The sequence below is a fragment of the Chaetura pelagica genome, unplaced genomic scaffold (genome assembly GCF_000747805.2).
Source record: "Chaetura pelagica isolate M959 unplaced genomic scaffold, ChaPel_1.0 scaffold246, whole genome shotgun sequence".
Classification (NCBI taxonomy): Eukaryota; Metazoa; Chordata; class Aves; order Apodiformes; family Apodidae; genus Chaetura; species Chaetura pelagica.
Genome location: NW_009953647.1, coordinates 315203 through 341344, shown reverse-complemented (window position 1 = coordinate 341344; position 26142 = coordinate 315203). Strand labels below are relative to the sequence as shown.

The 26142-nt window shown below is 38.5% G+C and overlaps 1 protein-coding gene across 1 annotated transcript; it reads right to left on the bottom strand.

Annotated features, from left to right (window-relative positions):
- Nucleotides 1–801: 801 nt before the first annotated feature.
- SUCO (SUN domain containing ossification factor) lies at nt 802–23724 on the bottom strand. Its single transcript, XM_009999867.1, has 20 exons — nt 23588–23724; nt 21515–21652; nt 21188–21338; nt 19726–19846; nt 19372–19496; nt 18839–18906; nt 18155–18262; nt 17256–17361; nt 14547–14602; nt 13479–13570; nt 12684–12749; nt 9539–9613; nt 8957–9053; nt 6770–7936; nt 5805–5892; nt 4349–4453; nt 3551–3705; nt 3084–3175; nt 1847–1902; nt 802–1695 (listed from the first exon to the last, which is right to left on the bottom strand). The coding sequence occupies exons 1-20, from the start codon at nt 23722–23724 to the stop codon at nt 1249–1251; spliced, it is 3450 nt and encodes a 1149-aa protein (XP_009998169.1). The 3' UTR covers nt 802–1248.
- Between the last annotated feature and the right edge of the window lie 2418 nt (nt 23725–26142).

The window sequence follows — 26142 nt, the reverse complement described above, 5'->3', positions numbered from 1 at the left end:
AACTAACAAGAAAGCAGCAAAAAAAACAAAGGCTTTAAATAAGTCACATTACTTACAATACCCAGGAAAGGCATTAGGTCTGTTAAAAGGGTACCACTAAAAGTGCTCAATAAGTTAACTTATTTTTTTACAACATGAACCTGTAACACACCTGTCAAAAGGAATAACCTTTTGTTCCATTCACTCAGATACACACTCAACATTTTAGGAATCACACACCCTATAGTATTCAAATATACAGTCACAGTCAAAATAAAAAACATCTGGCTATGAAAATACCAACCATACAAACACTGCACATTAGTTAGCCAATACAAAAGCAAACATTACAGAAATACCCACTCTGAACCAGCCTGACTGGTCAGACCTCGCAGCTCTGCAAACTCAACACATCCAGAGCTGGCTGGAGAACAGCCCGGCTGCACCAGCTCACTCACACAAACTTCAGCTGAGATTCTTCCTGAACTCTCAGCACAGAAACAGCTTCTTCCTCCAGAGAACTACAGCAGGCAATTTAGATCACAAATGCATTTGTCAGTCTAAGATCCCATCGCACAGAGGAAATCCTAAAGAGTCACTGTCATTCATTCAGTATGTCAGACTACAGCTCTGATCTGAAGGTGGAAATAAATGTGATTACCATCCCTAGTGAGGTATTTTCCTCAACTGAGCTTGCAAAACCAGAATCTAGTCAGGCAAGTCCATCTTAATATTTTTACAGTATCCAGTCCACATTACTGAGTCCAGCTGACGGCCAACATGTGTCCTTTCACAGCACTGTAGTGTTGCATCTTCAAAAAAAGCTAGAGAAATTACAAAATAAATCAAATGACAAACAATTGTATCTCCCCTCTTCCAGTGGCATTATAAATAGACAAAAGGCACATAAATATGGGAAGGTGCAAGAATTAGGAACAAAGCTAAAGGAAGAGGATTAGGCTTTTATCCCTATTCCACCCAACAAACTGGGTTTCAAAAAATCTCTGCCCAAGGAACTGTGAAAAAAAACCTTTATAAAATGAACCCCGCCCTCCCTCCCCCCAAGCTGTTCTCATAGGAAATTATCAGCCTTTTAAAGCTGCAGCTTATAGCCAAGATTGACACAATCCCATCTATTTAAAAAAGCAGAAACCAAATTTCTGAATACTTTCCAATTAGTCGAGCTCTTCGTCTCCCACTATCCTCCCACAAAATACCACAGACTGTTCTCAAATGAACAAACACTCTCCTGTTTGAGTTCAGCTAGTTTTAGATGTGTCCAGAAACCACCGTGACACCAAGTGTTCCCACTGTTATATCTTTGTTTCCTTCAGTTATGTCATGCAGGCTTGGCATTGACCCTGACTTAGTCTGTATTCGAGTTTTTATGAGCTTCCCTTGGTCTGAAACTTTAGACCGTCTTCGTTTTAGAGCCCTCTTCTCAGTCTTTGTCTTTTGGGTCTGTCCATTGCACAGACTCGTACATGCCGAAATGCCACAGAAGTAGGACTCCTCAGACTGCGACGACGTTTCCGAGCTTCCTTCGGACGGAGGACCCTTATGTGAAGAGTGATAAAGCTCCCCAATGTTAGAGAAGTCCCTCTGGTTCGTAAACAGCTTCCTTCCTTTAATTTCCCCATTGGCTACTGGATGCAGAGGCTCTGTTGCTGGCTTAATAGTCTCTATCTTTTCACTTTTGTATTTACAGCGCTTTTTCTGAAACCACAAGTGAAAAGAGAAACAAGTCAGGTTCTGGAAGGGAAGTAGAGTGTAAAAACCAAGCCTGGGAAGGGGAGCAGGGGAGAGGAGTTGACCCATGCCCCACCTGCCAGTGGAAACACACTGAGCCCACACACAGCCACTGTACCTTCTTCTCTGGGGAAAACTTCAGGGGTTCAACGATGTATAGATCCTCTGCATCCACTGTAAGACAGGGTACATACACTTAGCAGTCCTGATGCTGCCAGCTCTAGCGTAATGCAATTCTAAATAATTACCAGTATGACAAAAACGTCTGCTTATCACACACATTTTTGCTCCCTTTGAGTTAATGGAGGCACAGCAAATGAACACTGAAAGTGAAGTCAACACTGAGGAATTCCCCTGTGCTGCCATGGCAGCTGTCAGGGATAGATACTTGATCTCCTGATAGATTAGGCCACAAGGAGAGGTGCAGAGAACATCCCTCAGGGAAAAGGAACAACACTCAGAAGTTAGTATCTACAAAAACAAACTGCTGTCAGTGTAATGGTGTTTAATGTGCAGCCTGCCCACAACAGGACAGGTGCTAGAAGCATGTGTGACATCTATGACACAGATGTTCAGACCGACATGAGAGCAGTCTGGCACTCCTCCAGAGCTTTGTAAATTGTTCTTCCAAGCCAAAGCAAGGCTGAATTCAGGAAAAGTGTGGTTTTGCAAAAAAATTAGTCTATACCTTAGCTGGTCTCTATTGAAATATGTTCCAAATTGAACTAATGAATTTCCTTGCAGTTTTATTCACAATATGAAAACCCACAAAGCAAGTTTTCTGTACCTAGAAAAGCCATGTCAGCTACATACTTGGTAGTTATTATAATCTGCACCACTTTTGGTTTTGCATGATAGTGATGGCTGATAGCCCAAGAAATCGAAATTCAGCATCCTGAGTGCCATATGAATACTGAGAACACCAGATCATTCCTCATACCCAAACCAATATTTGACAAACTTGGATCCTAAATACCTACTAAGTTTTAAAGACAGGCTAGCGGGACTTCTCAGAAGTAGGGTATTCAGACTTCTCATGTTTGACATTAAAAAGAAAAGCCAGTTTTTTCATATGTCATAGCTTTGTAGACCTGAATGCCTTCATGGATTGCTACTAACCCTATGAAAACCTCTGTAGAGTACAAAAGACTACATCTAATGTTTTAGCGTAACTTAGCAAAGTTCTGTGTCTGGCATCTTTCATGAACCACCTTGTCCTATGGAATGTAGACATGAAGTACTACAATCCAGTGTACTCTGACACTGGATTGTAGTATCACTGCCATACACTCACAGTAACACACACTGTAGAGCACTAATAGAGCAACACTAGACACACAATACATGAGTAATACCTTCTTTTCCAGCTAGCTGGAAAGACTGTGATCTGACCAGTGGAAGAGACGTTCTTCTTTTCAAATTCATATCATCATAGGATGAAAAACACCTAGGAAACAAAATCCATAAAGCTCTTTCAAACATGTTCTTCTCAGGACTGTCATATGCATTTTTCATTATGAAACGCCCTTGGCAGAAGGACAGAATTATTCACTAAGGTGCCCAAGAAAGCCTGTCAAACCGAGTACTGTACTTGCAACAAGCTATCAAGGCACTTGCAACAAACTATTAAGGCACATTAAGTGTATTAGCTCCAAAATTCTTCTAGAAGAGCATTACTGCAGAGCAGTACTGGCTCTTTGCTATAATTTTGAGTTTGCAGAAAGAAGACTCAGAATTAAAGCAGATGTGCCAGTCCCAGCAGATTTAGGAAGTAGCAACATAAGCTGCAATAAAAATTAAGATTCAAATACAAACAAATTACCTTTTGGGGCTTGGGTAATGATTGCTTTTGGGAATTTTTGAGAGGTAATCTTCACAGAACTGAGAAGTGCTTCTGCACCGCTGCACACAAAGCACCAAGCCCAGAATGACACAGAGGAGCAGAGAAATCACGAGGTAAGTTTGTCGATCAGAAACCTGAAAAATTTGACACAGTTGTTAAAGACAATAGTATCATTAAATTATTCTTTATTCTTGTTTTAAACATTAAAATATTAAAAAACTCAACTAACATGTTAACAAGTCACTGTTGTGCAATTTCACTTTACACTTGCTCAAATTTGAGTATTTTTTCAGAGCTTTGATGCAATCTATGGGCTATAGGAGCATTCAAGGACTTGAAGGCTAAAAACCACTAGCCGATAACAGAATAAGACTTCAACTGTGGTACTACCATTACCCTCCCATTACCCCTATTTCCAAGTCAGTAGTTAGTTTCCTAATTTCATTAGAGAATCATTTCACAGAACAGTTATCAATTCCGAAGCACTACAGGAAGGCTGAGATATTAAGTTATCCCAATTAAGTTTTATCTTTATCTTTGGGTCAGACTACAATTGTGGGACTAGCAGGACTGTAGTAGAAATGATTATGAATCTTGTTGTGCACAAGACAGCTTAAGCAACTCAAGCTTTCCTCCCTTCCCTTGGCCAGCTGCTAAATTAGACTGGAAGCGGCACTACAGACAACTTTCCAAATGAAAAGGACTCCAGGCCTCTTCAAATTGAGTTATGTTTATGTTCCCTTGAGTTCTTGTGCCATATTGCTGAATTATAATTACCTCACGTTTTAATTCCCCCACAGTTGTTGACAGATTGAAAACGAGCTGTGTCATGTTGGTGAGCTGGGCCTGTAACAGCTGGATCGCTTCTGTTTGCCGCTGATCCTGTATGAAAGAGAGTCATGGCCATGTTATTTAGATCAGGTTTACATTACCATATACCCTCACAATTAACTGAGTTAACATCCTGTTTGACACAGCCAGGCATTTTGTAGCCACATGACCTACTCAGTATTGTTTTCAATACAACTTTCATAAAACATTTTAAACTGCTTAAGCAGCATTAGTCATATACACACTTAAAATCAGCAATATTTTTACTTCACAAATAACATTTTGAAACATTATGCCAAATGCATTTAATTGCAGTGACTTCTGCTATCTTATCTTGAAGACAGATTAAGCACAGCCAGCTCTGTGCCATGACTATCAGGAAGTCATGTCCTGCCACATTACAGAATACACATGCAGATGACCAGGCAGAGCTAAAGCCTAAGGGCTGATGCAGAGGTTCTGCTCTGGGATCAGAAGCCAGACACTTAATGACAGGAGCCCAAACCTGCCAGGAACAAGAACTCTGCAGCTTTCATCTATTTCCTGGAAAGAACACTAACAAGATTCTTAGTAAGAAATTAAGTGAGCAGATTATCAGGGAGGTTAACCAAGAGGAACACCTCAAACTGCCCAGCATTTGATGCTACTTTAAAAAAAGTAGAGAAGAGAGTATATACGAGCTCAGGGAAGTTACTGTTTTCTCCATTGTTGATGGATGAGCAAACCACAGGCTGGGACTGCACCTCAGAAATTTCCCAGCAGTTTGGGATTAAGCCTGCTATGTCACATGCAGTTGCTTTAGTCATTATTCAGCACTGCAGTTAACATCATGCTTCACAGCTGATTGGGAAAGCTAGAATGGCAGAGCAGGGAAAACCTCCTTCAGCTCCCACTTCCTTAAATCACATTTCAAAGAGTGAACTAAAGCTTTTATTACATGCACTACATTCTCAAAGGCAAATTCTCCCTTTCTAAAGGCTAAGTTTCTTCAGCAGCATCAGGCCAATTGTCTATACTTCAAATTTAGGATGAAAAACAAAACAATTTTTAAAATGGGGTTTAGTGCAGCTACAACCAAGAAACAAAGGTTGGAAATGACCTAGGTAACTTTTTCATTAAAAAGACATTGAAGAGTTTTTAGTCATTTCCAGCTGACGACTGGGGTTTTTTTTCCTTCAAACACAAAAATCAGGAAACAGCTGGAAATGGTTTTATTCTAAAATGACTGGGAACATATCTAAAAATTTTATTACAGAGAAAGAGCATGAAATAGATGTTTTTAAAAGGCAGACATAGCTAATAAAAACCTTCAATAGAAAGAATTCCTGCATCTCCTTGCAACTCTTCATAGAAGTAAACTTGTCTAATTAGGAAAACATTCAAGTACTCCAACAAGCCATACCTGCTCTTCTGCTATTCTTGAGGTGTTCTGAAGTTTTATTATTGTTTTATTGAAAGCCTTCTGCATTTCTTCCATTTGCTTTCGGTACCTAAAAAAGGACATAATGGTTGGAAATGCTAGTTCATTAACTCCTTGGCACTAGACTTGTCTTCAGAAAATGAGACTATGCCAGCAGAAAACTTCTCTTTCCCCAAGGAAGTTTTATTTAAACATCAAGTTGTATTTCCTTTTAAGTTTCACACAAAACAGATACGTATCTCTCTATAGTTTTTTTGTGGGTTTTCCCTAAGGTTAAAGTAAAATCTATTTCAACACCTCAGAGTTTAGGACAAATTTACTGGAATTCATTATGGAGAATTCTCTGCAAACAGAGACAACACTACAGGAAATACACCAAAGAGCCTCTTCCTTGGAACCAATTCAGAAATGGTACTTTTCCTGATTCTCTTATGGCTAAGGAGCAGCATAGATGAACACTAATATACCTACATCCCTCATAGAAAATTCTTGGTCCCCTCTCTATGCTCCCTTCAACAAAAATTATTACAGACAACACAGTAGTTTAAGTGGAAACAATCAATTCAGTAAAGAAGGCATTGTAGGCCTGTGCTCTTCAGCTTAACAGCAACAACTGGATAGCCCCTTTTGTTGAAAGGATTATGGACAGGATTAGCACTTACATCCTGGCAACACTCTACCCTTTTTAAAAAAAACAATATTTGTCAAAAGAAATAGGATTTTATCTGAAATGCAGAAAGGGAAACCCTGCCACTCACAGCCATCTAGGTGTCCAGTAGCTACCTACGATCGGTTACCTTTCTCTGCTTTCCAAAAAGGCTTATGCTGTGATGTAGGTTATACTCCACTTCCACTGTACTACTTCCCACATGCGTATGTTCCATTGTATTGCTGGCTAAAATCACTTTTACATACAGGAGACTCTTACCAGTCCTCCTCAGACTTACCTCTGACTAAGTTCTTCTAAATAACGGCTGCTGAGAGACATGTTTACTTCTAGGGCTTTGATGCGATTATTAAGTCGCATGAAGACAGACTCCTTCTGATTAGATCCATGAACAAGATTCCCATTAGTGTAGCCTAGATCTGTTGAATTCTGCAATTCTGCATAGAAGTCTGTAGCTGTTCTCTGTGGTCCCCCAGGGACCGGAATTGCCATTAAAGCTTCTTCAGTTGCCTGATCATCCTCCTTTGTTTCAGCAGCTACAGAAGACTCAATAGGAGGCAAAGCAGGTTTCTGCACTTGTGAAGCACTTTCCTTTCCTTCCCCAGCATCACTGGCTACCACGCCCACTGTATGTTCAGGCTGCAGAACAGTCTCTGTAGGCTTTGAAATCACTGGAGTAGCAATAGTCTCTCTTGTGCTCAAATCCTTTGCCTCAGTGGCCACCTTGGTTTCAGAAGCTACAGGATTTTCCTCTGCAATAGAGCTCTCAGTCTTTTCTGTTTCTGTGCTGATCTCAGTTATATCCACCTGGGGAGATACCCTTGGGGCTACCTGGCCTGAATCTTCTTTTGCAGGCTCCAACACCATGTCTGCTGTTGGCAATAGCTTAACTTCAGAAGTAACTTCTAAGAGGAGGGAGTGAGAGACAGTTTGAGGATGGCTTGGTTCCAGCTCAATCGCATCTGTGGTTTCATTACTGTTCTCTTCATGGACCACACTGCTGAAGTCAACTGCAACAGGAGATCCAGATGGTCTCTCAACTTTGCTTTCTGATTGCTCAGGCAGAGGTTCATCTATTGATGTATGAACAGATTCAGGCAGAACTGCCTGTGGCTGCTGAACATCAGCAGAGTAATCTTGTCCTTTTTTCCCTTCAGTTTTACTGTGCTGCCGATGCATGGCTACTGCAACCGAACACCATTTAAACAGATATTCTGAAAAGGTGGAAATGCAACATGCTGCTGCCATGTCATAGCAGTACTTTTCTGTCTCGAGCTCAAACCATGCCAATGCTTCCTCTTCCTGTTCATCACTGGGCAGCAAGGTTACTGTTGACTGGCTTGTATCTTCTTCATACTCTTGTACTAGCTGAACAATAGGACTTTCTTTTGTCAAATCCACCACTAATTGCTCTTTATCTATCTGTGGAATATCTGTAGTGACAAGTCTACAACAAAAGAGTTAAAGATGGGATGTTACTTCAACAGTTTTACATGCCTGTTTCTGGTAGACTACAAAAGTAGGATCTTCAAGAAAAACAGCAAAGCTGTTTCCAGTGGCCAGCCCTGGATACAGTATTCTCTGGTGGCTTTCAATCCCAGTTTGTAAATGAATGATTTCAACCCTTGTTCTGAAACAGCAAGGCTTCTCAGATATTCCCCCTCCCCTCACCCCTGAAAAGACTTACCTGATCAAATATCACTAAGTTTTTAGATAGCAAGCATCTTCCTCTGCTGCTGCAATCTTCAAATGCAAGAATCACAATCTTGCCACTAACCTTCCTCAGTCACTCAGAGTGCTAGGAAGCCATAAAACCACTAAATACACCATAAGTCATGTCTTAACATTTAAGCACTAGAGGCTCAGCTCTAAGCAGCCAAATCAGTTCTAAGCCATCACAATCAAATGGAAAAAAACCCACAGAATATCTATATACAACTCTTCCTTCCAACCTAATTGTGTATCTTTGCACACATATTTACATCAAGGAGAGCCTAGCAAAAAAGTGTAAGCTTCTAAAACAGGTTTGTTGTCAATAAAAGTTAACTGAAGTTTCATCAGTACAACTTGTATTAGTCTCTCTTGCAGGAGACAACCTGCAAAACCTGGAAGAATATTAAGTCAGTTTTCACCCAAGAAATCTGCAATAACCAAGCACAAAACACTCATTCTACTACTTCTAAACAAAGTAATACAAACAATTGAGAATGTTAGTGATGCATCCTGGCATTTAGTCAAGTGCTAAAACAAAACATTATAATGGAAATAGCTATCAACAGTAACTGAAGCAATAAAATTCCCTGGATATTAAATTACATACTAGAGATTTCACCAAATACTGGGTCTTTTTACTTGTTTAAAGGCACCGTGCCATTTCTGAGCATTCTACTATTAAGTATTCCAGACTGGTCCATGTTAGTCTCAACTAGGAACACACTGAAAAACATCCCCAACACCAATCACTTACTCTGGTGAAGGAACAGGAGTTGGTTCAGGCAATCTTGGTGCAGTTGTTGAAGTTGCAGGGGTGGAAGTGACATTTTCAGATATGCTTTTGTTTCCTGCTGCACAAAGGAGGAAAATATGAACATAAACATTTAATAATTGAAGAAATTGGGGCATTTAGGGTTGGTCTTGGGTTTTTAAAGATCATTAACTGCACTACCAAATTAACTGCAGTTGTCATTCAGTTATTTGAAAGTGCTACTAACAGTTTGCGTAATATTTTTTGGACAGTCTCAAAACTTTGAGGAAGTAGCAGCAAGACTTCACAACTAAAGCTAGAAAGTGGAGAGTAAACATCTCCAAATACAGCTGATCAAACTGTATCTTATCTTTGTATCAGTGCCCTTCTCAGAAAATTCAGCAACTTTGTTGCACTTTAACAATCAGTAGGATAAGAATTCTATGGCACTAATCAGGCATACCACAAAAGGTGAAAACCAAATATTTAGACACAGATCATCCAACTTCTCAAAAAAAACTCCAACAAAACAAGAAAAAAAAAAGCTTTCTAGATTGCTTTCCATCTGAAAAAAAAAATAAATACCTTCAGCTTCAGATAACTCTTCAGTTTTGGCTCCAAGCATATTAGCAGCAATATTAACCATACTTAGAATAGCATCTAAAAGGGAAAAAAAATCAGAGGAGATATTCAGAGGGCCCAGGGATTAGGATCACTGAGCGATCTGCTATTTTATAACATTTGCTTGAAAATCACAGCATAAGGACATAAGAAAATCTGGTCATCCTATTACAGAGGATGCATCTGTTGCTTTTAAAGGATAAATTTATAACCTACAAGCCTATATTTAAAAATCTGTATCCAACCGTTATCAGCTAGAGCTTCTAAAATTAGCGATAACTACTTGCTGATCATTAGCCCACTGAAACCAGTAACAGTAGGACAAACAGAAGAATCATAGAACCACAGAATGGTTAAGGTTGGAAAGTACCTCAAAGATAATCAGGTTCCAACCTCCCTGCTATGAGCAGGGACACCACCCACTAGACCAGGCTGCACAAGCCTCATCCAACCTGGCCTTAAGCACCTCCACGGAGAGGGCTTCCACAGCCTCCCTGGGCAACCTATTCCAGTGAAGAATTTCTTCCCAATATCAAACCTAAATGTCACCCTCTTACAGTTTAAAACCATCACCCCTTGCCCTATCACTATCCTCTCTGGTGAAAAGTCTCTCCCCAGCTCTCCTGTAGCCCCTTTCAGTAATGAAAGGCCACTATAAGGTCTCCCTGGAGCCTTCTCTTCCAGTCTGGAGCCAACTCTGTATATAAGCATAAAGTTTTCTGACAACCTGAGTGCACAAACAACTGAAAGTCCCAAGCCAGAAATTTAGAGCTTCAACACTCAAACAGAAGAGCTTTAATAAAGACAGATCGGATGATTTATCATAATAGCACTAAAGGAGTCAAGAAATGTGATTTGCTAAATGAGCAACACAGAATTCTGCCTTTAAAAACACAACACCTGCAGCAGGACAGACACAGAATACCAAAGACTCACTCAAATTAAGCTGAAGTCTCATTTTGCATCATACCTCCTTCCTTAATCCCAAATATTAGTTTTGGCTCTGATACAGCTGCAACATAACAATTCTAAATATTTTAAGATTTGAAGACAAAAATCTACACTTTGCAACATGTTACTTGACTGCAATCTAGACCAGTCAAAGCAATTAGAAGAAAACCATAACAAATACCCACAGATCTGACTTAGATATGTATTTCTAAGGATCTATTAAGTAAAACAGTTTTTTCCCCCCCAAAAAAATCACAGAAGTAAATGCAAAGAGGGTCTGCTCTATATCAGCACAGATATTGGATACAGCTAACACTTTGGTCTGGATACAGAAAACAATCATCATTGCCAGGTTTATTTAGGTGATGGAAAATAAGAAAAGAGCACCTTATTGTAAACATGCAGAAGTTAACACAATTTTGCCCATTTCTCCCACACACCAAAATACATCTGTACTGTCACATGGATAAGTTCATCAAGTTAGGCATTTTAGAAGTAATGACAAATTTAAGATCCAAGAATCTCCGTTCAGAACCTCAATTCTCCTTTCCTTCCAAAACGCATCAGAAAATACATTCTTGAATTACATGTCTATCTGGGGGTGTATTCTTTGCTAAGTCATGATAAACAAAAGTTGTTAAACCTGAAGTGCGAATCACTTGTTATTGATGGAGAAACAGAATAAGGTGGAGAATTAAGAGTTCGTATAGAAGCGTGCCAGTCTAAGAGAACAGCAGAAGGAAGCACAATGAGCTACCCTCACAGGTTAGACTAGCAGAAAACCGCAAAATGCTTCTTACAAGATCAAACACCTGAGAAGCCCACTGTCTCCTCCCCAGAGGCCTATCTTCCTCACTGTGTACCACTCTAAGACAAATGACGCAAAATGGAACTCATCACATTTGTCCAAGTATGCATGTATAAAGAAACCTATTGCAGAAAACTGACACTCAAAGAGAATATTCCTTCATAAAAAGGAATGCTGACTACCTTGCCATTGTGTCAGCACTCAGCTCTCTGTCAAAAAGCACTATCAGTCATGGGTGTTCCAAATATTTTCATTATAGGTTTAGAATTCAAAGAAACCAATAGGAAAGTCACTGCATTTTTCAGACAGTGAACAAAAAAACCCCTGCAATACTGCACTTGTAGAAAGAAATGTGAAAATGCCTCATCAAGATAGCTTGAAGATAGAAACTTTGAAAGTCACAGAAAAGAGATAAGCACTATCAGGGAAGAAGTGGTCCAGTGCAAGAGCTCTTTAGAAGAAGCTCTGTGGCAGCTGATACTATCCTAAATGATTCACCAGTTATGAATACCAACAAAATGGAATATTCAAGTATTCTTCACCAAATCAACCCCACATCTGGAATTTACCCTGCAATACTGCACTTGCAGAAAGAAATGTGAAAATGCCTCATCAAGATAGCTTGAAGATAGAAACTTTGAAAGTCACAGAAAAGAGATAAGCACTATCAGGGAAGAAGTGGTCCAGTGCAAGAGCTCTTTAGAAGAAGCTCTGTGGCAGCTGATACTATCCTAAATGATTCACCAGTTATGAATACCAACAAAATGGAATATTCAAGTATTCTTCACCAAATCAACCCCACATCTGGAATTTTTCCAGTGGAAAAGTGACACTACAGTCAAAACTATTAGTTCTCCTCAAAAAATATATAGCTCTTACAAAAAACATAGAAACTACAATATTTACATAAAGACTTCTCAGAAACAGTGCTCTCTATCCCTTCCTTTCAAACTCTACATAGGAAATCTTTATATTCCCTCCTATAAACTAGGCACCTTACTTAAGCACAGATTTCCAAGGTCTGAATAATTAAGGTTCTACAACACAGAAGGACTGGTTATTTACAGCCCTATGTAACATTATTTTTAAGTGCTCAGGATTCCTAAGAACAGAAAGAGACATTTCAAAAAAATACAGATTCATGAATTTCTATTTTAAGAACAATAAGAATGATATCCCAACTTCCAATGGTTACTATTTATTCCTATGAAATTGAATAAGAATCACAATAAATTGTTTCAGCAGAAAAAGAACAAAGTTGTAGTTGTTGCATGACAAAATTTCCTTCCACTTTCAAGCAGCTCATTTTGTTTCAGCACAGCAATTATTTTTCTACTAAATCATACTCACTTGTAGCAGAACCAAGGAGATTTTTTGAAGATTTTTCTTCCCCTGTATTGTAATCCAGTAAATAATCTATGTATAAAGAAGAACACTTGATGACTATCACAATTAAATGTCATGGGCAAAGAAAATAAAGATTTAACATAACATTCAACTATGACAGTTTGACAGTGTTTAAATAAAACAGAAATAGAGTTAAAGGTCAGATTACTGAAATATCATACTGCAAGCAATGAGAAATCCGAAGGAAAGAAGCCCAAAGAGCTGAGGGTTCAAGCTTTAGTTTCCCCAGGATTCATGACAAAGCTGCAGCAAACAACTCAGGGAGCTTCGTATGGATTTTTTTCCCCTTCCTCCTCCTCCTGAGGGATGGAGGTAGGCATTTTCATATTTTTTATTTAAATACAAAGTCCGCAAGCCAAAAAAAGTACCTTTCGAATTGCTTGCAGCACTGGTTATACAAATAATCTGAGGAAATGAGCTATGGACACTAAGAATAAAGCTGTTTCATATAAGCTGCCTGGATTAGTTATCCTTTCTACAGTCAGCACATGAGGATAGCATTGCCTAGCCTGCCAAGCAAATTACAGACTTCCTATTTTAAAGTAACCCTCCAAATAGTTACAACACATTGTTTAAAACATAAAAGGATTGTTCCACAAGCCCAGAAATGCTGAAATACTGTCAACAAGTCTTAAAAGTAAATTTAGCAAATCATCTACCCTATGCAGGTAAGGATGAGTTACCAGACTAGCACAAGACACATTTGAACAGCTAAAAATGCAGAAGTTATTTGCTTACCATAATCTTCATCAAAGAGTTCTTGTCGTTCAGACTGATACTGAGAATCTGCTATTTCTTCATACTCTTCAACCATGCTAGTACCAAATACCCTAAGAACAAGGTTTTAAAAAGAAGACTAAATATTAGCTTAATCCTGTAGCTGACAATTAATAATTTGATAAGCAATATTAACACTGTGTAACATGTAGCAAATAAATTAGATAAGCAATAGCTGCCTTAAGTTAACCAAGATCAAGCAGCACATTTGCTTATTTCCTCCTAACTCCTACCCACAAAGATCACTGTATGCTTCCAAGCACTGCACAAAAACAAGATCCTATTATAAATTCTAGTAACTCCAAAGAGATTTTTCCTCCTTTTTAACTTGAACTCAAACCTAGACTTCCCCACCTTAAGCTCTCCATAAGCTCTTAAACACCCTCTTCAGGTTCATCTTTGACTAACTTTAGAAGTGACTATCTCACTTAGCACGCTATATTCCCTTTGACTTGCTCTGCCAAAATTAAGACACATCAACCCAGTTTAAAGCAGTCTTGTCAACTGAAAATGAGTCTGGCTTGCAACCCAGAGTTCTCAGGTTCAAATCCTGATGTAGCTTTGACAGGAGAATTGAAACATAGGTTGATTATTCCCTGAACTACACACACACCATTGTTCCGATTTAGATATTCCAAACATTACTACCTGTATGTTCCTGGGTACTAGGCAACAGCAGCTTCTCAAAAGCCCTCACCACACCTGCTCTTTTTAATTCAGTTGTTCCTTGTTTTTTCTTGGTCAGCCTTGAAATGCTTATGTCCCCCTGTAAGGCTGCTCAAGCTCCTGTTTCCTCCCCTCCACAAATATAAACTATTCCTTACAAACTGGAGAAATAAACAAAAATATTCAAGGCTTCTTTAAAGAGATGTGAAGCAAGCTACACAGCAGGTAATTCAAGCCACTACTTCAATTCACAGTACTTCCAAATAACTTCAATAAACTCGATTTGTTGCCCAACTATTATTAAAACACAGTAATCCCCACTGTAAGGAGGTATAAAGGCAAAGTAAACACTGAAGCTATTACCTTATAAGACTTAAGGGACAAAAATGTTCAGATCCAAAGTGTGATATCAACTCCACCTAAAGAATAAAAGGTACTTAAAATAAAACTCCAAAGACCCACAGAGTCAAGAGTGCATATACGTCCAATCTTAAAATTGCGAGCTTTGTTTACTCAAGAGATTTGTCGATTGTCCACAACAGAAAAGACTGAAAGATTTGTTCTTGCCATGCATTAAAGTGCCGAGTTGCAGCAGAGAACACCCCAAGCCCCATGCATTCATCATTCCAAAAGAGGAGGTTGCTAACCTTTATGTACTTGATGAACATCTGAAGCAAGAGAATGGAAAAGAAAAAAAAAAAAGATGTCAGTATAAAGGCTGAACACATGCCACAGGCAATTAAAGAGTTGTAATGTTTTTATTCAGTACTAAACATGCCTAAGTCAAGTTATTAAGGATAAAGTTACAATACTACTTCACCTGCCTTACGTGGCAAGATTTCATTTAGTCCTTGTACCTTGCAGATAGAAGACCACATGCAAGTGTTCTATTAATGAACTTCAGTTACTCAGTTCTTCTAAGCAGCATGATGCAGACAGAATACTAAAGTGAGTTAAATTTACTAAGTTTATTTTTTCCCATTAAAGGCACAGGTTACAGAAGAATCAGAAGGAAAAAACCCTTCTAGCATGCATTTTCTGTACTGCTAAGTTCAATATAACATGCATCAACTTATAGAAACACAACTGGAAGAAAACTCATGGAGCATCTGATGATACATTTGGAAGCTTCAGGCATCAGTGTAATTCTAGTGAGAATGTGTCTACACAGTGATATTTTCAAGCACTCTTATAAAAAGATTTCCATTATTTTTCATATAAGTTCACTAAGCCACTTAAAAATAATCAGACTTCTGGAAAAAAAATTGACTCTTCTGTAGACCAGGCACGCTTAGAACTTGCTTACTTTTTGTGCTATGAAGTAAAAAAATTAAAAGAACAACCCTTTCAAAACTTTACCATGCTACATTATTCAAAGCAGAACACTGTATCTGCCAAGGGATTAAGTGCTGAAGCATCTAGTGTAATTCTGGAACTTCAGTGACAAGCAAGATTACAGATACCTTAAGGCATTAATTCAGCCAGAAAGCAGAATTAAAAATACATTAACCCTGTGACTCATGCATAATTTCTGGGTAGAAAAGTTAGATAACTATCATTCTGTGCTACTTCTTCATGACAGTATTAATCATAAATTCAGTAGCACAGGCAAAGCACCATAGTTGGAAGATAACACATCACTGGAGAGTATCTGGAAATCTTTATTTTAAACTTCCACTACATCCCATTATTTTCCCGAAAGCTTTTATCCCAGTCCAAGTACTACATTATTTAGAGTTTATTCTCTTTGAGTCTCCTGGGTAAAGGTAGTTCACTGCAAGTTATTTTCAAAGCAGAGAGATCATAGTAAGTGCTCCAGTAGCAGAAAGCCTGAATGACCTTCATGAGTTGCAGTTAAGATTGAATAACTGCAAAACTGCACTGTAAATCTATGGATCAGAACCAGAATTCAAATGCTTACTCTTCTGGGTTCACTTAAAACTGTGTAGCAGAACAGAGCACAAAAGTATCAAGAAAATGTGTATTCCAATCTCCATGTTCCAATCTCCATGTTCCATGGAGTGTCTAAGCATAGAATCATAGTCGTTTTGCTTGGAAAAGACCTTTAAGATCATTAAGTCCAACAGTTAACCCAGCACTGTCAAGTCCACCACTAAACCATACCCCTCAGCACCACATCTACATGGCTTTTAAGCAGGTCCAGGGATGGTGACTCCACCACTGCCCTGGGCAGCCTGTTCCAGTGCCCAACAAACCTTTCTGTGAAGAAATTGTTCCTAATATCAAGGGAGATCTAAAACTCCCTTGGAACAGCTTTAGGCCATTTCCTCTGGTTCTATTGTTTGTTACTTGGGAGAAGAGACTAACCCTTATCTCACTACACTCTCCTTTCAGGTAACTGCACAGAGCTATGTCGTCTCCCCTCAGTCTCCTTTCCTCCAGATTAATAACACCAGCTCCCTCAGATGCTTCTCATTAGACTTTTTCTCCAGACCTTTCACCAGCTTCGTTGCTCTTCTCTGGACTTGCTCCAGCACCTCAGTGTCCCTGTTGTAGTGAGGGACCCAAAACTGAACACAGGAATCAAGGTGCAGCCTCATCAGTACCAAATACAGGATGATAATTCCTGCTCTAGTCCTGCTGGTCACACTATAGCCAACTCTGGCCACATGGGCACATGGCTGGCTCTTACTCAGCCAGCTGTCAACCGATACCCCAGGTCCTTTTCCTCTCAGAAAAAGGTATAGTCAAGAGAAAGAACAGGTTGATACTTCTCATCTTATACACAGGAGATGGTTGGTGAAGTCAAATAGAATAGAACACTGTCTGGATTTCTCTTAACTCACACATCAACTAAATATGTACTTGGACACAAGGTAACAGGTGCTTCCCAAGATGCTCTGTTGCCATTATGAGGGAGGCACAGACTTGTGATTGTGACAGGAGTTTAGTACATGCCCAACTGCACTAATGCCAGTAAAAAAACCAAGTGCCATTTATGGTAAAGCATGCTTTCATAACATGTTTCTCTGGATGCCCTATTATACAGGGTAAGCGCAGTACACCCTCCCTTTCCTGAGAAGCATGGATACTTTAGCAGTTTTAAGTTACCTTAACATATTTTGCATACATCTGTTCATCCAGGGGAAAACTTTGGACAATTCTCTCATCTCTGGCATGAAAAGTACCTAACTTAATCCATTTGTTTGTTGGATACCTAGAAACAAACAAGAGTCAGATAATTAAATCCATCAGCCCCACTGTTTACAGACAGCTCCTGAAGTTTCTCAAAATGCCTTTTCACAGAAGATAAACATTTCAGCCATAAGATAGTAGCAATATGTTTTTCATTAAAAGAGAAGCTGCAAGATAAGGCTAGTCCTAACATGTAATCTCAGCAGTACTTCTTCACAAACTTAAGTGTGTGCAAGCCCTATTAAAAGTACTGAGGCTACAATATTGCGTAAAACACAATAAAGCCACCCTTCAGTAAGACCTTAAGCCAGTCAGTAGTATTCTTAGCCCTCACACCTCCTCAATGGTACACTTTTTTTTAAAAATAGCTTGGGGTTTTTTTTGGACAGAGTTCAGCACTGAAGACAGTTTAAGCCATGTGAAAATGGCCTGAATGATGAGAGAAGACAGCTCACAACCCCACTGGCATTCTACTCAAGAATGTTCACTTAATGATCTGCCATTCATTACCTAGCCGTTGTATAATTTCTACTGCTTTACTGCTACTTTTAAACATATTTTTTCCTTTTCATTTTTAAGGTGGCAAAGAAAATACACAGGAAGCATGGAAAGACCTTGAACCATGTCTTCTAGGACCTCACGGCCCTTCCATGGGAAAAAAGCCAGTAACTGATAACATACACTAAAGAAAAGCCATGTAATTTCACAAGTCACACTTTGCACAGTAACAGGAATACAGAGATCATGTTTTATGAAGTCATCCATTTAATAATTATTTAATTTTTCATTCAGAGTGGCAGGTTTTGGTAACATACCTGTCGCTAATAGACACCAGAAAGTCTTTAGGAGTGGAAGAGAATAATTCGTGATTTGCAATGTCAAGCTGCTTGACTTGGACTGGTTCACAGAGCTCAATAACAAACCTTGAAGACACAAAGGACATTATTAAAAAAAGCACTATTCTTTCTACGATGACAATCCTCGATCCTTTGTTTTTACAGTATCCTTCACAGGGTATAAAAGAACACTACAAAAATGCTGTACCATAAGGAGTCCTCTTGTTGCTCCCTTCAAAATCCCTAGTGACATTTACCAGCATATCTAGCTTAGTAACCCCAGATAGCACCTAGAAGCAGCCACAAAAGCTTCTTCTATCTCCTACTCAAAGGTAGCAAGTTACAAAGCTAAAAACTGAGGATAGTAAATATGATCTAAACCACTTCTGAAGCACCACTTAGCACACAGGAAATACCAATCATGTCCTATGATTATCAGACAGCTGGGGAAAGAAACCAAAATCTTCACTTAAACTTCCCAATACCAAAGACAGAATTCTTTGGGGAACACCAAGTGTCTACTGCCAAATCCTTCAAAGTTCCTTACACAGACATTTCAGGTAGACACATCAAAGTTAAGTCAGTCCCACTGGACACGTACAGTCCCGTCACAATGGAAAACTATAACCCTGCTTGTCACAGAAGCAAACCACAGCAACCTACCAGATTTTTGTACTGCAAGGATTTAGCATATAAAGGTCCATGTTTTCCATCAAAATAGCTGAAGTGCTCTGTATGAAGAAGAGATTTATTTTAAATTGTATGGTAGATATTAATGCAGCAACAAGGGGTTTTCCCCTCCTCTCTCAAAGTAAGTTCAGTATTAGTTACACAGATTAATAACAAGTTTCATAACATTCTAAGCTAATATACAGAAGAAGGTATGCCACACTGCTGTTGGGTAATCACAGATTATTTATGATGGCAAGCTACTTAACACAGCTTTGTTCCATTTCAGTACTCAGACTCCGCTCCTCTTGACAAATTCACATAAAGATGTAAATTTTTCTACAGCAATCCCTCTTAAAACAAGGGACAGACCTTAGTTCAAGTTTCGTAAATAAAAAATCACAATAAATCTGAACAAAAAAATTTCTTCAGAAATCAGTGCTAAATTTTAAGTAAGTGTACTTTGTACTACTTCTTACATAAGAGTAAACTGAAATAATGCATACTAATAATTAGTAAATGCTTACCTTTGCCTCTGGATTTGCTGCGAGAATTTTGGCACCACACTCTACAGAGGCATAGTTATTCCTATTTTTCTGGACTTTTTTTGTGGAATGCTGCCCACCAACAGCAGAAAGATGCATTGACTGACCTAGAAACAAGAAAATATTGCTATTATAACAAAGCACACAAACAAAAGGGTTTAACTTTCAGATACTACAGCTCACTGCTTTTACATAATAAATGTTATCAATTATGTACTTCTAGTAGAAAAATGAAGACTCAGGCTGCGTTCCAAATTCAGATAGTTTCACTATTCAGATCTGAGACAAGTTGAAAGTGGTCTGTATTTAGTCTAAACCAATGAATCCTGAACTTACTTTTTTCTTTCTCCACTTCCATGACTTTCTTCTTCCATTCATCAAATGTTGGAATGTCTCCAGGGTCCTTTGGAGTTATCACCGACGTAGGGTCAATTTCTCCTGTTTTCTTATAGTCTTTCTACAAAAGGAAGCCATTGTTTGTGAGTATTTTTGGTGAGTATTTTTCCACGCCAACAATGAAAACAAAAAACCTGAATGCACAAGGGTGAAAAAAAAAGCACGCTCTCATCAAGTCAACAGCAGATACATCATTTGAACTCACATCTGTGCCAAGTTAAGCTCACAAGCCAGAAAAAACATTTTTCTGGCTAAGCTAATACATTTTAAGTAAAACTTAAGCATTCTGTCTCATAAAACATCTGCTGCTTCTTCAGGTTTCCCTGTAGCAGAAATCTTCAAATGTGAATGATGGACATGACAGAATTCCTCTCTCAAGAAAGTTCAGGATAAAAGATCCTCCTTGTACTATGATGAAAGCAGTTAGTCAAAAAACTGAGTGAGCAATGCCAAATCATGCTCTTGCTTAATTATGACATCAGGCCAAGGCCTTAATTATTTAAATTGCAGTCTTTAAAGCATTAGGTGATATAAATAAAATCTTGGCACCTTTTTTTTTTTAAACTGTTTACAGCAATTTGTTTCTAGTAAGTTCTTAAAAGGATTTCTTCACTGCAGGTAATTTTAAGGCAGAGTATACTCTATTCAGTTATCTTGGGAAAAACTTCCTGGTTTTAAAAGAGTTATCCAAGCTATTAGTGACAGTCTAAGTGAGATCCTAAAATAGCAAAAAATGGTATTGTCACAGTGTTGGTTATTCTTTGCCTACTTTAAAAAAGTAACCTTTAGGAAGTGTCTCACAGTAAGAATATAAAAGCAGTCATACAGTTAAGTATAAAAAGATCTGTCTAGCTAGGTATCTCACTTGAGCAGTGGCCAAGAATAAAAACACCAAACTTTCATTTCCTCCTAGTAGCAACTTTGCCTCTAGCCATGTGCTTGCTACTCAGGAACTTCCTGACTCAGTCAAGATTCAACCCTCAGACTCCTCTTCTACACGATTACCTGGATTGTGCAACCTCCCCCTTCCTTTTGTTTTAAACCTATGTAAAAAAACCTCAGCATCAAGCAGGAAGTCCAAGCTTCACTATACATTACACGAGGAATATTTATTCCAGATTCAGCTCCAAACAGTTTTCTTGTATTTCCCAAGTCTTGTACTTGAAGAGACTTAGGTCAGAAAAAACCATTCCGTGCCAATGGATCAACCCTGCTGCCCTTTTTTCCCCACTTTGTTACACCCTTGTTGAGACAACAGTATCAGAATCAGAATGTGAGGGGCTGTGCACTTACACAGCAGCAATAAAAAAGTGAGGGATATCACTCTTCTTTAAGAATGGTGATAATCTAACAGATGGCATTAGGTTCCTATGTGTACTGAGTGGATATCAGTACTGCTTACCTCCCTCTTCAAGTTGTCAGAGGCATTCAGAGCAGATTTTTGATCATCTGCCCCCTTTTCAGCTACTGGAACTTTAGAGTCAAACTCAGATTTTGTCTTCTTCCCCTTGCCATGTGAAGATGATATGTTCTCAATATGTTGACCTGAAAGGCTGAAAGTTTTAAACGGTATTAGGACCTATAAAAGGATCACATTTTCAGCCATATGCAATATTACACATGTAGAAAGTATGTAGATAAGCAAGCATATGCAAAAGTTGCAAGGCCAGGACAGAACATAATAATTACTTTTAAATTATTCAGACTCTCAACCTCCTTCAATACTCACCTTTCTTGTGGACTGACAAAAGAAGACTCACTCTGAGGGTCAGTCTCAAGTGTTCCACCAATATCACAGTCTGGTTCTGACTGCTCAGCTTCACTAGGGCTGACTACAGGGATATCAGCATGGGAGTTTTCTATTGCACTGAAGAAAAAGAAAGAACATGCTTTTTACCCTTCTGAAAACACAACTAACCCTGCTAATCAACCACAAAGATATTTGAAAATTTTAAAAAAGCAACAGTCTCACATAAATAATACTATAATTGTGGAACTGCGTTCTCACCTGTACCCATCCAAGAACAGAATTTCCTTTTCCAGCCTGTTCGTCCCAGCAAAGGAACTCAGAGCTAGTTTCTCATCTCTCAGAACTCTTCTCTTACATCTTACCAAACTCTGCAATGGGTAATTTTCCCCATCATCACTACAAACTAAGAACAGCTTAGTAGCTGCCTGACTGCCAGAAATTTTCTTTTCCCTTTCAAAGGAATCAAACACAAGACTGTTTTTCATCACTAAAAGGTCCTAATGTTTCCAAGTAAATGGGCAGCAGTAAGAACAGAATTTGGCTAAAAGCAGAGAAGGGATGCATAACATACAACAGAATCAGCCAGAATTCCTTTCCACTGTATTTTTTTTTTAACTGGTGTAATGAAAATTAGGTGAACCAGTAGACCATTGTCCAAGCTGCATAAGCAGCCCAAACTAGCTAATGTGCCCACTGCTTTACTTCTTCTCCCCCAGTAAGACTGAACGTACTGCATCAGACAAACCCTAAGGCAAAAAAATAAAAAGACAGCCTCCCTACATGCTCTTTAGGAATGATGCAACGAGTGGAAAAGATGGAGAGAAGAGGAAAAAATAACTTCTGTGATTTCTCTTTCCTTCTCTGGTACAGGGATGACTTTCATCCTGATCAAGGTGGTTATAAATCAGATCTACAGAAATGTCTTTACTTTGCCTCCTGAGTTTCAACATAAGCTTTTTTCAATATCAGCAGCAAACTAGGTTAATCCAATATCATGATATAGAGCTGCAAAAACACAAACAATATGTCAGCAACTTAAAAGGGGATCTTTTTTGTTCTGACTGCTACAGCCAACATAAACAGCTGTAACAAGCACAGGGAGCCCATTTTAGTACCTTTCATTTTATAACGTTCCCACAGTATAAAACAACATTCACAGATATTCAAGACTTTTCACTATACAGCAAAGTCTAATAAACACAAGAATTAATCAGCTACAAACAGGGAGTAGTTTCTCTGTATGCCCCAAAACACACCTCTGAGATGCAAACGATTTAGCCCTGCATGTAGGACTTCAATGACTGAATCACTACACTTAATAAAAATTAAAAATCCCAGAATTTTGTGAAAATGTTAGTATATACACATTAATTTCCAAACCACAGTTCAAATTTGATAGCACAAAAGAAGGGAAACAAAATTAAGCACATCAACTCTTGCAGACTGCTTGCAGCAGAGGTAGCTCTGCAATACACTAAACACCAGGGTTACAAACTGTCTTGCTTGCATTTATACTAAAATTTGCTATTTCATCAAAAGTCTCTTTATATCAGAAGTTAAAGACTACTCTATTGTGAGGCCTGGAATAAAATTCTGCAAAGTCCTTCCTTAACTGAAAGCAGAGGCCATCACTAAAGCAGCCTTTATTTCTGTTATCACAGATGTGAAAGCACATTTGTGAAGGGCATATATCCTACTGGCAAAGTCCTGAGGGCTTTTATAGTACAGGTTTCCTAGCACTTAAAAGACACTGGATTTTTTCTGCCAAAGCAGCAGCTTAGAAACTGGTAACAGCAACAGTACAACACCTCATGCAAGCACACAGCTCTTCATTGATGCACTGAGTAATTATGGCATATTTTGTTAGCACTGTGTCCTTGAGCAGACACCATCACAGAGGCTGCCCACACACTGACATCGTGAACTAAATACAGCAGAATTGTGACTTACCACCAAGTATTACCCCTATCAAGCCTGAAGAAGTAACCCTTTTAAATAACATCAGAGTGCTATTCACTCAGAGACCAAAATAACAAAAACAAAAGAGCTTACTCAGGCTGCAAGGCTGGAGGTATCTCTGAGGTAGGTGAACTGGAAATATTTTCAGTGCTTGCAACTATGCTAGATGAAGCTTCATTTAAATCTACTGAGGGTGGAGCCTCAACTTCAGGCTGGCTTGCTTCACTCATTTCTGTAGTCTGTGAAAACATTCTAGATAAACATACACTTTTCACAACTTGAATAGGAAAAGTATTACAGAATCATATCTACTATGGAGTTTTAACAGTTCAGTGGTTCAAATTTCTGTCATCAATGAACCTGAAAACCAGACAGCAAGACACATAAGATATACATTTTCTTTCTTCATAAACCTAGGCAGCATTCAGTGCTGCTTTGGGATATCTGCTTTTAGACTGCAATAACAGCATCAAAATATTAATTGGAGAAGGCATGTGTGACCGCTTCCTCAACAGCCATGAGAAAACAAGCTTAAACATTCCAGCAACTGAAAAAAACGGCTGTATTTGCATGCTCCATTACAACAAAATTTACATTTACTATTTTCATCCTAAGCTTAATTTTAGGGAAGGCTTTCAATTTCATCACTGCAATGAAGGACCAAAATTATTTAGGAGTCTATTCCAAGTTATAACTGAAAAAAAAGAGACAAATTGCTCATCACTTCAGAGAGTCTGGTAGTCTTGAGTCTTACTTTTTGTATGTCTTCAGTTTTCATGAGCCCTTGCACAGCATAAACAAAGTAAGGCTTTCTAAATCTGAAGAGTGCATAACAACTGAAACAGGTCAGATAAACTCTTGCACCAAAAGAAAACAATGCTATTAAACAAGATCCTTTTGTCAATTGCTGGATTATTCCAAGTCATCTAACTGAACATAAAAAGAGGGGTCTGGAACGTATTACTGTAGAATTCCATATCTAAAACATGAAATACATGTGCAGATGTATGTCCTTCATACATTCGGCTTGTAATCTAAAAAAATAATATATATATCAAAGGAATCATCTTTAACAGTGGGCTTTGTAACATGTAACACCAAGTGCTGACTTAATAGTATTACTGGTACATAAATGCGAAACACAACCCTTTTTCCATTTTAACAAAGGAAATGAAACAGAGAGGCCATGAAGGATCCAAGCCAAAATGGACTGCTACGATCACCAAGTTTGATCTATATAAAAGACCTCAGTGAGAAGAGTTTTTGTTTTATTTATAAGGAGACATCCACACCTGTAACATCCAATTTTAATTCATCTTTGAGAGATGTCTTTAGTCAGTACCTACAAATATTAAATTACTCTATTATTACTTATGTACATGGGAAATGAAGATCTGCTAGCTCACACATTTTTTCCTTCATTGGAAATGTGAGTCTGACAGTAATCCTACATGCAAGTGAAAGGGGATAGATGGATACTATGAGTTTAGATAACCAAAATGAAAGACTCAGAAATCCAAGAAGCATTTGAGGAGCGTAGGGAGACAGTGAACAAATGACAAGCCTTGCCTGGTCAGATTTTGTAAAGTCATCAAGTAGCTCTTCTGTAGAGTAACTCCGTGTACTTGAGTCTGCATACTCAGACTCCAGCCTCGGACCAGCCTCTTCACCCTAGCATATTAAAGGTAAAACAACAGTAAATATGCAGTAACACAGACCTTCTGCTCTAGTGTGAGGAGTTACCTTTGGTGCAGATTGAAAAATACCTTTACAACCACCAAAACAACAACTTAAGCTACAGAAATCTTCAGATCCATTGCCCACATATGCTTAAAACCCCATCTATATAAAGATGACAGCAAACTAAAACAATTCAGTTAAATCTTCATAGGAAAGACCATCTTAGCATTGTCTTATAATGTTCTCACTGTGTGCTAAGAAAAATTATTAATTCTGCTATGACTTCCCACACTCACAAGTCCTGCCTATCTCCATGCTGCTCAAAATAGGAAGGGGGAAAAAAATTATCCTAAGATGACTTGCAACAGACAACCATCAAAAGATAACAACCGGCATGTTTCAGTTATAACAGTATTATCAGCAGAACTAGAGTAATTTCACAAGTCTGCTGTAACTATTTAAAGCAACTTTCTCTTTTGCAACTGAAGATTTACCATCACGTGCAGTGTATTCACATTGTAAAGGAGAACACACACTTGAGGGTATAAAAAAGTTTTAAAGCCATTGGACTGTAGAACTAAAACGACTTTACTTACCCCTCAAATTGTTTTTAAGTTTTGACTGCAACACATGTAAGCTATATTTGAGCAGTCCTTCAAAATGTGGCAAGAAATCTGATTGAAATTTACATACATCTTGTTCTGTAAGGGCTATCTAAAATCCCATGGTAAAAGACTGGAAGTGTCAGTGTTCAGATCCAAAATGGGCTGCTATGCTATCCATGATTTCACAATCATACTGATTTGAGACCTAAGGCATAGATAGATTGGAAGAACACGAAGTACCAACTGAGAAGGCAAATCTTGAATACAACAGCAAAGCAACACTTTCCATCGAATACTATTAGCTCTCATCTTAGTCCCAAAGATAAAATAGCATGAATGCTTCAAGGAAACAACTGATCTCGG

Excerpts from the sequence above, each read along its gene's own strand:
- SUCO (XM_009999867.1), bottom strand. The coding sequence starts at position 23,724 with ATGAGTGAAGCAAGCCAGCCTGAAGTTGAGGCTCCACCCTCAGTAGAT. Across the intron at positions 7,937-8,956 it reads ACTCCTGTTCCTTCACCAGA|ACTTGTCACTACAGATATTC; the intron begins GTAAGTGATTGG and ends CTTTTGTTGTAG. Across the intron at positions 5,893-6,769 it reads TTAGAAGAACTTAGTCAGAG|GTACCGAAAGCAAATGGAAG; the intron begins GTAAGTCTGAGG and ends GTCCTTTTTTAG.